Source organism: Limanda limanda, chromosome 11 (assembly GCF_963576545.1).
Source record: "Limanda limanda chromosome 11, fLimLim1.1, whole genome shotgun sequence".
Classification (NCBI taxonomy): Eukaryota; Metazoa; Chordata; class Actinopteri; order Pleuronectiformes; family Pleuronectidae; genus Limanda; species Limanda limanda.
In genome coordinates, this window is record NC_083646.1 from 26,623,522 (window position 1) to 26,642,479 (window position 18,958).

Below are 18,958 nucleotides of genomic sequence, written 5' to 3' on the forward strand. Positions count from 1 at the left end.
AACACACAAACAATTATTTTAAGCTTTGATTTCAAAGGGATCGGAGTGTGTGTAGGGAGGGGATAGGCTTTGTACTTTTGAACTGTTGCTGCTCACTGCGTGTGTCTGTGTGTACGAGTGTGCGTTCTGTATTAAACATTAGCGGCAGCAGCGTGATTCTGTTGTGTGCACTCCCCCACCTCCATCATCATCAGCAGCAGCAGCAGCACCACCACCACCATCACCCCTCTGGTGGAATCAGAGAAAGCCCCGCGGCCCCGGCTGGTTTGCATAAAGCAAACAAAATTAAATTTGCTTTGCTAAATCAAAGCATGTATGGTATTCCAAGCCGCTCTCTCTGGGACAAATTACTTCAAACGGCCTCCTTTGTATCATAACAGAATAAAAAAAAAATCAGCCCAATCAGCGGCTCTCCAAAACCCTCGACTCGGGAATTAATTATTGAACCGAGGGCTTTTCTCTCTCCTAGCAGTCCGCGACACAGATCTACAGAATATATTTTGGAAAAGTAATTTTGCTCTTTAAAACACACTTGGCCGAGAACTCGGTTAACTGCCGTCCCTCTCTCTGCTTCAGGGTTTTCACTTCACTTTGCTATACAGCCCCTGAAATGATGTGAACAAGTTTAAAGCCACAAAATGGATCCGAAAAACTCCCGACCAGCGTCTACCAGAGTGCTGCAAATTCAGACGTATTGCTCATGCTGTAATGGACTCAAGATGAACTGAGCTGTTAATGTGTGGGGGAACGTTCACTTATAGGTAACACAATATTTTTCTTTGCACCATCAATGCTTGAACATTTGTTTCTCTTCTTGGTGGTTTTGACGCAATAAAAGCTCAAAGCCATTATTTACGGAATAACATGAGACATAACATAAGACACTTTCTTGTCATTAACTGTCGGCAGAGTTGAATTAATATTCCCCTAAATATTCTAGACACATCACATATGATTAATATAAGCTTGTATTCAAATTCTATGGTTTCCAAATTTGCTTGATATTCTCTTTCGTGTTTTGTTTGCTAATACACAGAAATACAATTTAACTGACCTGGTAATGTTAACTTTTAAGTAAATTATACACAGTTTGTATTGTCAACATCTGCAACAAGATGTTCCATGTACATGGTTTCACTGTATACTTCAATATAAAGTGCTCCGATAATATGACAGTTAGACAATTATTCCGGGTCTCTCGCTCCTCTCTCTCCCCCTCTCCCAACCCTCTCTCTCTTTTCTCTCCTCTCGTCCACAGTTTTTCTGCTCACCCAAACCGGTCGAGACGTTTGGTTTCTGGCAGTTGTTTTTACAAGTTAAAGAGGGACTTATTTCACTTCACGTTCGCCAAAGTGCTGCTCATTGTTAAATTAGTACCTTAATATAACGTATTTTATGATTCGTCGCAACACAAATAAAATTGAATTGAATAATAATGTATAGCATGAATCTAAAGAAAGTAGGACCATTTCAGCTTCAGCCTATGGTCGTACAAGAAAGTTGCAAAGCTGCATTCCATCACATGCAAAATGGGTGAGGATGACATTTTTTGACATAAGGTTGCCTTCAAAGGCAGATTGTGTCACAGCGGCACAGCTAGACTCCTTCAAAAGTGGCTGACAAATGCTTACTTTCATCCCTGAGAAACCAAAGGACGGGCGGATCCTTCCCAGCCCAACCTATCCCAGGATTGCGCTTCAGTGGCAAACCATTTTTCAAAGAGGTAATGGCGCCGGTAAGCGACAGCACTGCCGATACTTGAGTATCTTCAACTCAACAGGTAATAGTGCACATATTGACAAACAAGGGTGTTAAACTTCATAGTTGTTTTTAAAAAATATATAGATTATTTCCTGTGATCGTTAATCACAGACAATAAGAATAAACTATGAAGGAATAACATGAAAAATTACAAATTAAACAAAGCCTAATGAATCATATTGTCAAAGACTGTCCCTCTGTCAGTGTTTCCCTCTGAAGGATAAACAGCAACACAAGGAACTGCAGAGGGAACTAACAATGTTAAAACGACAAAATAAAAGCATGTTGTCAAGCACACGCACAAATAACACATCTGAGCTGCAGGGGCAGAGTGGAACAATATATGAGCCTCCTCCAGAGCCGCACAGCCTTCATCCCCTCGCCAAGGCTCACAAAGCAGCACAGCAGCCGTCACAGTGAGCACACAACTGTTTACAAATCCCCAGTTAATAGGATCAGGCCTCATTGACTGGGCTGCTCCGATGTGTCTGATGTAATCTATTAGCTGTATGATAGTCAGTGTCTCAGTCCAATCGATAACCCTGGGCCTCCATATTGCTCCACTGTGGACTGTTACTCCTCTTTAGTGCTGCTTAGAATGCAGGCTTAGTGACTATAAAGTGTGTGTGTGTGTGTGTGTGTGTGTGTGTGTGTGTGTGTGTGTGTGTGTGTGTGCAGTTGGAGCTGTGTGACCGTGCTTAAGGAACATGTGTGCATAATACTGTGTTATATACTGCAGTTTGAACGTGTGCAATGTTAAATCATAAAACATACATAAGCTGAGACTGGGCAGATGTTAATTCGGTATCACTTTAATGAATATGTGAGTGTTGTGTAATTATGTTGGCATTTGTAATATTCATGCACCTATACACGTATGGATCGCATGTCTGGAGGTGCACATGCGTGTGTGTGTGTGTGTGTGTGTGTGTGTATAGGCACTGCGTTTTTGTGTGTGTGGGAGTATGTCTGTAGCTTGTGTAACTTGGTTTCCAATTAAGTTGAACCACAGGCCGGATCAATGCTAGTCCTCTGTGTGCAGGAATGAGCAGCCCTGGGCCCTCAGAGCATGGCCCACGAATAATTTATCACTCACACTGGGCCCAGGCAGAGAGGAGGAGGAGGACAAGGAGGACGAGGAGGATGAGGATGAGGATGAGGATGAGGATGAGGATGAGGATGAGGATGAGGATGAGGATGAGGATGAGGATGAGGATGAGGATGAGGATGAGGATGAGGATGAGGATGAGGATGAGGATGAGGATGAGGATGAGGATGAGGATGAGGAGGAGGAGTCAGAGAGTGCAAGGACAAAGTGTCCAGCCCAGGGGAGAGAGCATGAGAGACGGGCAATTGAGGGGACAGAAAGATGGAAGTGTGACGAAAGAAAGAGCGAGATCAGGACCCAAAGGAAAACCCTGTCAGCTCACAGCCGTTTAGAAGCATCACACTCAAAACTCTTTTTTTTCTGTAAACAACAATCAAAAATGAAATTCTGTAAGGAACATATATATACATAATCATTTTGACCACAATGTACTGTATATTTGCTCATGCTGAGAGTAGGAGGCACAGCAAAATATTTTTAATTGTGACATATATAATGAATTCAACAACTTTTTTATCATGACATATTATTGCATAACGTCCTGCAAGTGGATTTGAGACTGATGCAACTGTCCCACTGTCCTAATTTTCCCATTCAGCAGCCATGTTGTTTTAGAAGCAAATACACTTGCGTCCCTTTGAGCTCCCAGGGGTGTCATGGTCTTAGAATTAGCTGTGGTCTGGCACATTGTTAGCACATACGTCAGTAGCGTAGTAATTTTATTTTGAAGGGCGCATTTTCTAAATAGAAATATTTGTGGCCACACAGTACAATGTGTTTGCTACTCACACAGGGACGCACAGCAGTACTCCCTATTTATTTGACAAATATTCAAATTGATACAAAAGGTGTTTAAACAGACCCTTTTGAGGGGTTCTCTCTTACTACCTGGCAAGTCTTCACAATAACAGCAATCTAACAACGTGCAAATGCACCTGGCCTCTGAAGAGAATGGGAAATGGCACCCTGATTGGTTTAAACACCAACAATTAATCAAGACACCCACAACAACTCTTTTGAGCAATGGGACTGATGCTGCAACTATTTGCAATGGATTTGGACAAGTCTTTCAGCTAAATGAAAATATCAGCATGCAAAAATGCAGATAATAGCATTACAAAAAAAAATTATGTTGATATGTTTATGATCATGTTCACATTTTTGATAAATGTGTTAGCATGATAATTTGCCAAATAAGTCCAGAACACAGAATATAGTTGAGGCTTATGGGATTGTCCAGGGTTGCAGATATGTCATCATGAGGCAACATTTTGGGTAAAATCTAATTTTGACCAGATGATGACACTGGAAGTCAAGAAATTACCAGGTATTACAGTAAATGTGTGGTTACCAAATTTCATGGCATTCTAATTAAATGAATAACATACAAACTTTAAACCTCAAATGTAAACATCAAGGTGGCACTGGTTGTGGATCACCAAAATCAGCATCATTCATTCACTTAGCACAATGAATGATTGAAAAATAGACAAAATATTGTTGGGATTTTTCAGTTTGAAAATGTTCACAGTTCCACAAATCAGAAAGCTGATGGGTGAATGACGACTGAAGATCCTGACTGATAGAGAGTAATTACTATCTGTAGAGTGTGTACATTGCCGGCAAATAAACTTAAAAAACAAAATTAAAAGTCATATTAAATACTTGCAGTTTATTGGCCTGAAAAGGTTCAATTTAACACCTGAGCAGTCAATAAATTAACTATCATCAGCTTCATTTAAAGAAAAAGATTTCAGTCTAATATGCTTCATACTTGCAGCCAGAACAGACATTGACTTTCATTCAGGTTTTTTACTGATGCTCAGCATGTTCAATTTCCCTCATCTTTTCTTTTTGTTAAACAGTAACTGAAGGAGATATCAATAACAGTGGAGCTAATTAGTCAGTGGGGTATAATGTGTTGGTACAAGAACAGCAGCACTTTAAACCTCACTGTCTCATCCTACCCAGCGTATCTTCTGCTTGGACACTTCCCATTAAGATCTTCTGCCGAGCCACATCGCAGCATTGTTTGAAGGGCAGAGACATACGCAAATTACATACACATGAGAAGGCCAATCACCCACTGCCTTATGTCCAATAACATGTGTCGATGAGCACACACAGGAAAGCATGGACACTCTCATATAGACACATAGACAACACCCACTGTGGTACAACTACACACATAGAGAGCTTCCCCACCCTCCCTGTGCAGCTTCCGAGTCCAAATGTTCCCGTCATCTCTGTCCTTAGTTTGTCTCTATTAATCTCACAGTAGCGAGGCTTGGACTGGTTAGACGCCGCACATCGCTCTGTAATCTTCTCTTAATGTGCTGCACTCTAAGCCTAAGTGAACCCATTTGGAGCGACTGTGAGCAGACTGTGATTCCTTCCATGTTATCTGAACAAGTGTAACTAATGGGTTTATCAATTAGGCCAAGTCCAATAACTGCATGCCTGCAATCGCCTTTAAATACACTCCACCAGCATAGCCCTGATTTCTGCACCTAATGAGTGCACACATGCGCTCACACGCGTACGCACACACACGGTCACACATGCACGCGCACATACGAGCATGCACATGCACGCACACACACACAGTCACACATACTAGTTTGTGTTTGCATGGCTGTGAGGCCGTGGACAGTTTGCATCTTGTGCCTTATTTGATTGTTAATATGTCTGTGTGTGCCAAAGGGAGCAAGTTAAGGTGAATTTGTACACAGCCTTAATGCATTGCACTTGTGTGACTAGTTTTATGCAGTTTTTGTGTATTGAAAGCAGAGATGGTGTTGATGTGTAATATTTACATTGTCGCAAATATCTTATGACATTTAGAAATGCTACACAGTAACCAAATGAGAAGATCTTCCGTCAGATAATTAATTGGAAATACTATAAAAATGTGCAGCACTGTATGACAGTGAGCATTAAAGTGTTTAGACAGAGAAAGCTCTGAGTGACTGTGACTACAGGTTGGAAGCAGCCACATTATTTTGATACACAGTGGCCTAGTCTTTAGTTCCAATATAAACTAGATTGACACACAGCAGAGTGCAGACCTCCTAGGCCCATAGCCATCTGTACTCTAAAAATATCTTAATTTTACTCTGCAATATCTCTTGAGAAATTCAAAAAAATCTTTAAAAAATCCCCGAAACAAGAGTTATCAGGGGATGACATATGCACTTTTGTTAAGTCATCTTGAATCAATTCTTAGCAGAAATTGAAATGTGTAAATCTCAGAATTACTTCCTAGCTGCAGTTAGCATTGTAACATAATAGCCTTAATCAACTTGATGGCCAAACAACTCACACCTGAGAACAGCCCCCCCCCCGGTGGTCCGGCTGAAAGGTGAGTGGGTGTGTCGATGACGTTTCTGACACGTGACAGGCGCAAAGTATAAAAAACAATAAAGAAAACAAATATCTCAGGATGAAAAAGAGGAGCCATGCATAGAAGACACTCCTCATTGTGACTGGCTGGCTGTGCAGAGGTAAGAAAAAGGCTTTGGACAAAAATCACAAAACAAGCATCATCAGGGATGACATCTCCACTGAATGAGAACTTAAACAACAAATGATAACTTCATCAACTCGAAAGGTTGCTTGTAAATATAATTGGAACTCAGTAGAGCGCATACCTCAGTCCTCTAAATAGATACGTTTTTTTTCCGTCAAGATCTCTGCATTGGTTCTTCAGAAATTCATGAAAATGTAAGATATCGTATCTCTCGACGTTAAAGAAAATGAAAAGCCTCCCTAATCACACTCCAAATGTTAATGTGTTCTTCCTTGACCCATACTCCCCCTTTCCAACAATTTTCAATTCAGGGTTTTGCATAATTCTGCAGACAGACAAACCAGCAGCAATGAAAACGTAGCCTACTTGGCAGAGGTAACCACTGTTAAGTGCATTATCTTCTGTATAGTTTAAGAACGAAGGGCCATACAGTAAAGTCCATTAACAACCTGTATTTACAAAGATGAGTTGTTGAATAATGTAAGTGTCCCATTTTTATTCAAAATTAGTATTGAGCACTTGAGGTGAATACATTTTATGTCTCACTAAATCATTAAATGTCTCAACTGACCAACAGGTTAAAAGAGTGCCTGGGGTGATAGAGGAGACAATCCATCTTCGTGGATAGACCAAACACACTTAGAATTAACAGAAAGGTACAAATCAGAGAGAATACGGCAGAATAAAATCAAATGTTCAGCTCCTTTCTAGATAATGGACAGACATGCTGGGGGATGAGAGAAACAGAGATAAAGTGACAGAGGGGCTGACATTGTGATCAAGTGAACAAACATTCTGAGACAGAAAGACTGTCGAACTGGATGAGTGAGGAATTGATTTACCCTGATGGTTTGTTGGACAGCCGTCACGGCGGATGGAAGATGTCAGATGGAAACACAGAGAGACAGACAGGCCAAGATTGTCAGAGACAGACAGACAGTGACACCCTGACACTGTTGGGGCAGTAACAAACTGGAGGCCATTCTGATAATCTGGACAGGCACCTGCTGTGCACCCATTTAGGCCCACTGCTATTTTTGATCAACATTGTATGTTGTAATTTCCCCTGCTGCCAGCAGAAAACCTTCTCATTACACTGGAGATGGAAAGGGGAAGCCTGGTAGCCTAGTGGGTAAGACACATACCATATTATCCCTGATTCAATTCCAGCCACTGACCTTTGTTGCATGTTCTCACCTCCCTTTCCCCATGATTCCTACATTAAGGCTGTTCTTCATCATATCACTAAATCCTGCTGAGATTCTCATTGTCCCAAGTCTTAGAGGCTTTCAGCTACTGTCAGAATGCTATTACAGGGCATGTTGTCATGTGATTAGCAGTGCAATGTTCACAGCGTTCATCATCATTGTCATCATACTAAAATTCTAAACAAATTTTTGTTGTTAAATTATCATTTTCAAAATTTGACGATTCCTCAAATTATTCCTGGACCACTCTGGGGTTTCACATACCCCAGGTTGAAAACCATTGCTTAAATTTGATGTTATTGTATACCAGTTTAAATGTTGTTTTAGAATTACTGATTGAAGTGTAATTCTGGAGACATTGCTTGGCATGTAATTACTACAATAAGAATCAAATGTATCTTCATGTCTGTATAAACAAATGCTTTAGTGCTGGTGAATGTTCTAGATAAGGCAGATTGTTTCTGATGTATTGGGATCAGAGTGAAAAAACCCTTTAGGTTTGCTCTGTGGTAAAATATATGAGGGTTTGTGTTTGTGTGAAATGTAGGGAAAAAGAGTGAGACACAGAATGAACAAGTGTGTGAAACAGACAAAGAGAGAGAGAGAGAGACCGAGAAAGATATACAGACAGAGAGAGAGATGCCAGCTCCATAAAGACGTGACCAGAATGCTGCCGATCTGAGCGAGAGAGGTGATATATAGTTAAGTCAGTAGCAGCGGGTCACGACAAAGCCTTTAACAGTAATGTCCTGGGAGTCGCCTTGCCCAGGGGACCCGCGCTCCATTTTACAGCCGAGCGACTGAGACTGAGACGCCGTGGCACGACAGCTGGAGCAGTAAAGCCAGCCTCTAGTACCATCCATAACATGAAGGAGGCGTAGACGTCGCTGATACCACCACAAAACACCAGGCCCGAGGCCACACCGACAGCTGGCGAGTTAAGAGGGCTGGAGAAAAAAGGGGGTTTGGGAAATGGTAGGAAGTGGCAAGCGAGACAAAGGAAGGAGAGGAAGGAAAAAAAGAGTAAAGGAGATATATCTGCAGATTAAGATAGACACAGAGGGAAAGACGGGGTGGGAGAGAAGATGATTTACATCGAAGGAAGAGTTAAAAAATAGAGAAGGGAAAATGGGGAGGAGACACAAGGTGAGAAAAATGCTCAAAGATACAGGGAGTAGGATGTAAAGTCAACTCCTTAAGACAAATTAGCACTCTAAGAAACTACCTAAAATGACAGAAACCATATTTGAGAAAAATGCATGTGATTTATTTATCTACTTTAAATTCTTAGTTTGGTCTATGTCCCATCTGCTAACATGGAGAAGGCAGGATTTATCGCCTATAATGCAACCTGCTATCACATGGCTATCAAAATGATTTAGCTTCACATTTGGGGAGCAGGTATGAAATCCATCCATAATGATATTCACAATCATAATTTAAAAGCATGTTAGGATGGCAACATTTGCTTTTTAGCCTTAAAACAAAAGTACACAGAGTCTTTTAAATACATCAGTTATTTTCCCTGGTATTTGGTTATAAACCAGGTTGTTAGAAAGCTACTATTTTGATCTGAAGGAAAATTCAAAGGAGCATTTTGTTATCAAGACTGTGCACCATGAATGAAAATATCTGTAGCCATTCATCCAGTGCAGTTTGAGTTCCAGCTATTGGCACAATCATCACCACAAGGCTAAGTGCCCTTGAGCAACATTTCAAGCCCCAACAGCAATCAACAACGTATCACATTTATTGCTATCGTGGTAAAGTATCTGTGGTGTGTGGTGCGGCTGGTCAGGTGGACACTCACTTTACTTCTAAGACAAGGGCCAGAATTCCTGCCGCCATCGGAGCAGCACTGGATGTTCCGACAAAGTGTGTGACGCAGCCATCACCAATGTTGGTCACAGTGATCTGGAGAAACCACAAACAAATTATGTTACAAGTACACGTATCAGTATACAGAGTAAAAAAGCAGTTTGACACAATGATTTCTTCAAACGGTTTTCTCTGAGGGGTTGATCCAGTCAGAGGACTTCTGGCATTGTAGCAGTTACCGTATTAGCACCAGTTTTTAGGTTAATTAAAAGAAAACAACTTGGGTCTAGTTTGACCACCTGCTGATGTTAGGTGGAAGAGACATTACGGCAAAGAAAGGTTATATCACATTGATAAGATTGGCCTTTCTCCAGCCCTGGAGCTGCCACTACGTTTGCTTCTTCTGGCTTTTCACTGTTACTTCCGCCATCAACACCTCGGCTTCTTCCTCCAACTATCGCAGCCACTACAGCCATGCTTTACCTCCAATTAACACTCATTTGCTTCTGCAAGAGTGTGTGAGTGTGTGACCTAGGTCATTTGGCAGCCCTCTATAAATATCACACAGGTCGCTGCTCTTTAACAGGCTATAACAGGACTCACACACTCAAATATATATATGCACTCATTAAAGATAAACCTTGTTGTTAGATGTGTTCTGAGATCTACACACACTAACCAGAGTTAGTGGTCCTCCCACGCCGGCCCCTGTCAGAGTGACAGCCATCACCCCGGGGCAGGGCTCACCGAAGTAGGCGGGCTTCCCTGTTTGAGTGACAGCGCCGATGGCAATGTTGTAGATGGAGTTAACATAACCGTCAGCGCCGCAGTGGTCATGATTCTTCCCACCATTACCTGCCGCCCACACAAAGATGCTGCCCTTCCCACCTCGGCCCTGAAAACACAAACAGAGGGACGTCAAAGGGAAAGAACAAGAGGATTTCATCAAGACTTTTTCCATCTAGTAAGCAGAGCGTGTCATATATTATCATAATATCGAACAAAATGCATTCACATTATGTGAGAAGTGAAGACAAACCTTTCTTTGATGTTAAAAATGAATAAGACATTAACCAGCATTTGAAGAAAGAATGACTGGGCAAGCGCCCAAAACAAACTTTGTGGTTCGAGGATACAAAAAACATTTCAGCAATTTAATGAAATCTGCAATTTCTAACAGCACACGGCTGCAACACAGTTTAAATACCATAGAGCATCTTCTCAATTCACAAGTTCACAAACATCAAGTGAAACAAACAAATCCAAAACTAAGTAAAACTTAAGCGACAGATCAATATTCACACCAGTTGTAAGAAGCAAGAAATTTGAATCTCAAAACACCCGAAGGAGCTTCATTCAATTTCGAAAAAGTGTTGCAAAGTAGAACTAACTAAAGTTTAAACACAGACTGGACTTTTTGGATGATTACATCCACATTAGTTAGCAAATTAGCCCTAAAACCCAAAGGTGCCAGGGCAACACAAAATCAGTTTTTCAAGTACTTTTCCTGAGCACAACAAATATTTAAAAGGAACTCAGAAACCACAGAAGCCAGGCTCAAAGCTTACAGCTAATGGAATATAGTAAAATCCATATTCACCTACGAGCTTTTTTAACATGAACATAGCCAGTGTAAGTTTGAAAGCTTGTAAGTGAACAAGTATTAAGAAACCTTTTATAAGGACTCAGTTACCCACAATCCTCCTGTGGATATGTGCCCAATGCTCATCTTCCTACATTGTTAAAGTTGTCATTGCTATAATATTGTCTGAAGTCATTTTCTGCGAACAAAGTACTCATCAGTCATGGATCGATGTCCAAGTCATGCGGCTGCTACAACTTGTGCACTGTATTCATTTACACAGAAAGTAAGCAGTGTGCCACCAGACTAAAAATGTCCAAGGGACGGGCGTTTCTTGTTAATTGATTCAAGAAACAAAGTGTATGTATGTTGTAGTTCAACTTCCCAACTGCTTTGAAAAAGAGTAATAAATAAAGGAAGAACTAAAAACAAGATCCCAGAAGTCTTTGGTATGTTTGTCTGCCTACATGCTCAAAGAATAAATTTATAATATTTCACCTTAAGACAGAGTGCCTTAACTTTGTTCTCATGATTGTCTGCATCGTTAAGACTTCTGGGATCTTAAGTTTTGTAAACACAGAGAAAAAAGCTGCTATTGAGAGAAATAATCATCTTTGTTCCTATTCATTGGAAACTGAAAACACAAAAAAAGGCTCAGTTCCAGGGCTTGGTTCCTGATTTATGTCTAACCTAATAACGGGCCACTTTGCTTAGACATTTGTTTATAAGGTTTAAAGAAAAATGAAGAATTTGCATCTAAATTTGGCTTCATAATTAAATGTCCTTCCAGTCTCAGCTCTGGAGACAGTGTGAGTATCTGCTTTGCGTCAGAGAGACACCAGTGTGAACTTAGAGATGAAAGCTGTGCCTTGTGAGTTCCTAGCTGCAGGGCTTTCGCTGTCAGTCTGTGCGGCCCGTCCAGCTTGGCCCCGTCGTCCCGCGGGCCCCAACTGCAGACGTAGATGTCGATGAATTGGAAGTTGAAGGTCAGAGCTGTGGCCTCCATGGCATCAGTGACAGGGCCGTTCAAAAGGCGGATACCTGGACGGACCGGGAAAAAAAGGTCACATAGATCAGAGTTCGGAAGGAGGCTTGAAGAGGAGTGAGGAAAGAAGCTACACTCCACATAACAATTCTCAAAAAGTGTGTTGTGCTGCACAGGACACAGACAAATAGACGTTGTTATTTCATTTGTCATTTAAGCGTTTGCTCAATGAATCTCAGCAGTTTTTTTGTAAGCAGAGCTGGCCTTAGACTTTTGGGGGCCCTTTTACAAATATGATTGGGGGCCCCCCTACCAAACATTTTTTGTCTCCCTCTCACTCTTTATATTTTTAAACAGTAGAACATGATACAAGACCTATACACTCTATATCTATAGTCTTAAAGCAAACTTATCAATCACATGAAAATATTTTCATGTAGACATATTGTATAGGCCTACGTATGAATTTTACAATGTTATATAGATAGATACAATAGATACAATGTTGAATTTTGACATCAGAAGATGAAAGTGTAACTACAAGGAGATAAAGCTGAGAAGTTTTTTCTTCTATTCACCTCTTGCACCTTAGAGGGATCATTCTGGCTTATTCTATCAAAGTTGTGAGTGGCAGCCAACATAACATCTCACTATGCAGAATGCAAAAAAAACGTGGGTGGAACAATAGTTTACTTCAAAATGTACAGTCTACAACTGGTGTAGAGTAAAATTATGGCCTAGATGTATTTCAACTTGAATTGTGAGATCAACTTGTTTCAGTGAAAGTAAAACATTTCAGTCTGAGTTAACAGTATAGTTGTGTTAAGTCAGTCCAAAAAGATCTGGACATATTCAGACAAGAATTTCACGAAGGCAAGACTCAAGTAAAGGGATGGTTTTGCGAGAGTTGCTCGATTATATCAGTAGAAACCATGTTGGATTTACCATAAAACTATTCTGTTCTTCACGGGTCCAAGACTTGGTGCCCTAACTCGAAAACCTGAACCCTGTACCTCGCATATAATCTATCCTCCAAGAAAGTTTGTACAATACCTCCAGGTTTTGTTATTCTTTCTGATTGAAAAAGCTGCATGGTTAACTTGATTCACTTGTGATTGGCTATGCAGGTCTTCACTAGTCCATTTGATGCACATCATTTTAAACAGTGGGACCTGGGGTAAAAGAGCAAGACCCGACCTGAACGTGACTGACTCTATAAATTGTGAATCCAAACCCGTACAGGTCCTGGGTTGGACCTCTGGTCCTACAGCTTGGCTAGAGACGTGAAGACACATATGGTACCAAAGTGCATCCTTTACAACAGCAACTGTACCGTCCATGAAGAAAATAAATCTAGTACTACTGGCATGTGACACGTAACATGTATAATATTTGTGTATAAACTTGTGTCTCCAACACTGTCAGAGCATGGTGGGAGGCTCTGTCCATTGAGCCCTTACATACAACAATACCAACACCTGTTACAGGTCCCAGAAGAAACAGAGTGTTGTAAATTACAGAGTTACATGTCAACTCTCTTCAAATTGTCTTATTAAACATGCTAGCAATACATTGAGCTGATTCACTTCAAATGAGGTTACTTGCTACAGACTGGAAATGTTCAGTACATTTTCAAAGCGAAAGCAGCAACCGAGGTAAGAACTCAACTCAGTCATTGCTCATTGTCAGACAGCGAGAGCAGGTCTCAACTGCAGCCAGTGGTTCAACATGCATCTTTCATTTGGGTCTTGCCCTTTCATCTCCTATGTGCCAGACTCTGTTTATGAGTTGGGATAAAATAGACTCAGCAAGGTGAAATTAAGACTAACTGTGGAGAGAGATTTGTGGTCTTGCCTCACAATATGTTTTTTTCTTTCTTCTCTTTTGGTAAATTCTGAAAGAGGCTCCCATAGGCCACTGACAAATGAGGGGAGGCCAAGGGTGAAAGTTCACAGAGCAGAGTTTAAATGTCAGGGTTCAACCCGGAGTTTCCTGTTCTTATAGTCCGTGCTTCATGCTGATGACACCACTGAAAGAAATTGATTTTGATGAGTTCAGATCTGAGAACTGTGAGGAAGTCTCTTCCTCAAACATAACATGATCCTCATTATTCTATCCTTTCTGGCACTTGTAGTGCATCCTATAAAAATATTGGATTTCAAAACAGAAAATCTTGTGTATGTGGTTCTATCATTTCCAAAATTACGATAAACACGTTTGGGCTCCTGCTAAAAAAGCTGCTAAATAAGGTCAGAGAAGGTTGATCAAAGCCAGTCACTATGTAGTATGTGATAGCCAGACAAATAGTAGTACAGTTACTATTTATATATATATACAAAGCACAATATCTGTATGTGTTTATGAATGACATACTAATTTAAATGTAAAGTAATATTTCTCCTCGCCTGCCACTACAACTCTTGAATACTTAGTCTCTGCTGTATTACCGTCCACCAGGTTCTTTGGGAGATTTCTTGGAGGAATTAGACATTCTCCTTTCAAACTTCCCAGAAAACGGCCCTGCACTCATCCTCCTGGGTGACTTTAACATCCAGACAGACAAGTCATCTGATCTTTTACTTTTAATGTCTTCTTTTGCTCTCTCACTCAGTCCTTCCCCTCCTACTCACAAAGCCGGTAACCACCTTGACTATATTTTCACCAGGAAATGCTCAACATCTAACCTCACTGTAACTCCACTTCATGTCTCCGACCACTTCTTTATCTCCTACTCTCTCCCACTGTCTCAAAACAACAACCCTACCACATCAACAGAGTCTGTACCTGTCCGTCGCAACATTCGTTCCCTCTCTCCTGCCTCTCTAGCATCCTGTGTTTTGTCAGCTCTCCCTTCCACTGACTCCTTCTCACTCATGCATCCTAACTCTGCCACAGACATTCTCCTTTCTACTCTGTCCTCCTCTCTTGACTCTCTCTGCCCTCTTATGTCACGACAGGTCCGCCAGTCCTCCCCAGCTCCGTGGTTGACTGACTCGGTGCGTGCTGACAGAGCCACTATGCGAGCATCAGAAAGGAAATGGCGGAAATCTAAACACCTGGACGACCTGCTCGCCTATCAGTCTCTTCTCTCCTCTTTTTCTGCCTCTATCTCCACAGCCAAAAGCACTTTTTACCAAACTACTATTCAATCCTCATTTTCTAACCCCAAAAAACTCTTCTCCATCTTTTCAAAACTCCTCGACCCCCCCAGTCCCCCTCCTCCCTCCTCCCTTCTACCAAGCCACTTTGTCAACTACTTTACAAAAAAGATTGATGACATACAATCTTCTTTTTCTGATCCTCCTTCTAGAACCACACTTCCATCAACTTCATCTTCATCCCCTTCACTCTCCTCTTTCACCCCTCTGTCTCCCAATCAAGTTCTGACCTTGGTAACCTCTGCCCGCCCGACCACCTGCCCCCTTGACCCCATCCCTTCTCACATTCTCCAGTCTATTGCTCCTGACCTTCTTCCTTTTCTTACTCATCTTATCAACACTTCCCTCTCAAATGGCTGTTTCCCTAATTCTCTGAAGGAGGCAAGAGTAAATCCTCTCCTGAAGAAACCCACCCTCGACCCGTCTGCAATAAATAACTACAGACCTGTCTCTCTTCTTCCCTTTGTTTCCAAAACTCTCGAGCGTGCAATCTTTAATCAACTCTCCTCCTATCTGAACCACAATAATCTTCTTGACCCTCGCCAGTCTGGTTTCAAGGCAGGTCACTCAACTGAGACTGCCCTCCTTGCTGTCTCTGAGCAGCTTCACACTGCTAGAGCAGATTCTCTCTCCTCTGTCCTTATCCTTCTAGACCTCTCTGCTGCATTTGACACAGTGAACCACCAGATCCTGATCTCATCCCTTCAGGACCTGGGTATCTCAGGCTCTGCTCTCTCCCTGCTCTCTTCCTACCTCAACGAACGCACTTATCGGGTAACTTGGAGAGGATCTGTTTCTGAACCTTGTCCTCTCACTACTGGGGTCCCTCAAGGTTCGGTCCTGGGTCCTCTCCTCTTTTCTTTGTACACCAACACTCTCGGCTCTGTCATTCACTCACATGGCTTTTCCTACCATAGCTATGCTGATGACACCCAACTAATCCTGTCTTTTCCCCGATCAGAAACACTGGTAGCAGCACGAATCTCTGCCTGTCTGACTGACATCTCTCAGTGGATGACCGCTCACCACCTGAAGATTAATCTTGACAAGACTGAAATACTTTTCCTTCCAGGGACAAACTCTCCCACCCATGACCTGACTATTAACTTTGACAACTCCGTGCTGACCCCCACTCAGACTGCTAGGAACCTGGGTGTGACACTCGACTGCCAACTCTCTCTTTCTGCCAACATTACTGCAACAACGCGGTCCTGTAGATTCATGCTTTACAACATCCGGAGAATACACCCCTTCTCACTCAGAAGGCGGTGCAGGTTCTGGTCCAGGCCCTGGTCATCTCACGCCTCGACTACTGTAACTCCCTCCTGGCAGGTCTACCTGCTACTGCCATCCGACCTTTGCAGCTCATCCAGAATGCAGCAGCTCGACTGGTTTTTAACCAACCTAAATTCACTCGCACTACTCCGCTCCTCCGCTCCCTACACTGGCTACCAGTGGCTGCCCGCATCCGGTTCAAAACACTAGTACTCGCATACCATGCTGTAAACAGATCAGGTCCAGTTTACATCCAGGACATGGTCAAACACTACACACCAGCACGTTCACTCCGCTCTGCTTCAGCTAAACGACTCGTTCCTCCTTCACTGCGAGCTAAACACTCATCAAAATCACGACTGTTTGCTGTCCTAGCTCCTAAATGGTGGAATGAGCTCCCACTCGACATCCGGACATCTGAAAGTTTACACATCTTTCGCCGAAAACTAAAAACACACCTCTTCCGAACGGTACCTTGAATAAAAAAAAAAAAAAAAAAAAAAAAAAAAACACACTAACCACTTTTGAAAACTAACACTTTGGTAGCACTAAAATGGCACTTATTTATAGCACTCTGTAGTTTTGCTTTATTTCGAAGAAATTTTACTGTCTTGATTCTTGTTGTTCTTGGTTTGTACCCTCAGGGTTGAATGCACTTATTGTAAGTCGCTTTGGATAAAAGCGTCAGCTAAATGAAATGTAATGTAATGTAATGTATTATTCCCCCACAGAAAGAACCATCAACGACTGTGAGGCTCGAACAAATTGAATCAATGGATTTTTTAGTTGATTATCATAAATGCTGTCTAGTTTAAAAGAAGGGATTAGTTAGCTCTTCAATTATTTTTTTGTATAGCATGCCGCGAACTGTCTCTATTAGGCTGTGTTGTTTGCCTCACCTCCAATCCTGGCATTAAAGGCGATGCCCACACCGCAGTAGGAGTTGTTGGCCTCCATGGCAACCTCCCCTGCACACCGGGTGCCGTGACTAAAACAGAGAGGGAATAAGAGGTTAGCCACATACTGAGATAGATGAGACACACACTACATCCCAAATTTAGAGCCGGTAAGAACTAACACGTGAAAAAAGATGAACACAAACTCAAACACATCTATTGATCCATTAACTACACAGGTTATCCTTAGAAGTTCGTGGGGGGAGCTTTAGTCAATCAGGTAACATTGGGCGACAAGACAGGCCGCCAGCGAATGGCAGGGCCAACACGGAGAGAATATTCACACCTACGGACTATTTAGAATCTCCTATAACTAAGCCTGATCTGCATGCGTTTTTACTGTGGAAGGAAGTTGGAGAACCCATAGAAAACTCATGCAGACACGAGGTTAAGCTGGAATTTGAACAGGGAACTCAGCACCATGCCGCCCGAACTCAAACCAAAACACCATTGTACGCATTTGTACGCAGCAAATTTGTACGCAGCAAATTTAATCTAGCTAAGCGTGACGCATGATGTATGCAACTGTTTATGTTTTTGCCACAACACATAATTGTATCTAACACTAATATCTTGGTAGGCTCACTTTTAGTTACTGTAGCGGCATTAACTAATTGTTGTCTGTTGTGGCATAAGACTCAATAATTTTCATTATTCAGGATTATTTAAGGTGTTTTTCTGTTTTATGATGTCTCTGGTTAGCAGAAAATGCATATCAGTTTTTTTGTGTTGCCAGCTCATTCATTAGAGAACAAGAACCCATAAAAGGACATTTAAAAAATGCATCTTCACCACTTCATGATAGTGATGACAAAGCATTGCTCATTGTACAACAATGTGAAACTACTTCTTTCTATATCAATCTTGGTAAATTTAGAGAAACAAGACAGTGGTAAGAGTCATGATTTATTGATATTTAAAAAAATTACATAATTTTAAACTTTTAGAATGGCTTTTTTTTTCAATGACAGCCAACTGGTTGTTTGGTGTTTTTTCCATTCCTTACCCTGTTAGTCTTGTTATTTGTTTATTGGACATGCTAAATATATATGGTTCCACTGATTAAATCTCCCTTTGAAAGAAGCAGAAAGACAGGCAACAGTAATTACCTGTTCTCCTCGTCTTTGACAGGCATGGGATCGTGAGATGGACCGTGTGAGGCACACACGTCCAAACTGGCGAGGGCCTCCTATAAAGCCAGACAGAAAATGAATGAAGCTCTATGTAAGACAACGCAACTCTCAAAACCAGATGCAAATGGCACAACAGAGTCTAATGAAAAACTATCGATCGCGACACTTGAATTACAGTAGTCTGTCATCATATTTCTTGTGACTGACGGCAATCACTGTCACTGAGGAGGCCCGCTTCTGTGTGCCCGTGTGGTTTATGTGTGTGCATCATAAAAGAGAGCGTGTTTGAATGACTTGTTTCTCGGTGTGTAGGAATGACAGCAGGAGGATGTCTTGGCACCAACTTGAACAAGAGCAATTATGTCTCACTCTCTCTCTCTCTCTCTCTCTCTCTCTCCAGCCAGGCTTATCCATGCCAGACTATCTGCTCTGACAAAGTACAAGT

General features: G+C 41.7%; 1 protein-coding gene across 1 annotated transcript in view; it reads right to left on the reverse strand.

The window, feature by feature from the left end:
• Window positions 1-18,958, reverse strand: part of LOC133014610 (furin-like protease kpc-1) — a 161,983-nt gene that overhangs the window by 50,948 nt on the left and 92,077 nt on the right. The window contains 5 exon segments of the mRNA XM_061081874.1: window positions 9,417-9,520; window positions 10,104-10,319; window positions 11,875-12,047; window positions 17,324-17,412; window positions 18,490-18,569. Coding sequence (XP_060937857.1) covers window positions 9,417-9,520; window positions 10,104-10,319; window positions 11,875-12,047; window positions 17,324-17,412; window positions 18,490-18,569 — 662 coding nt within the window.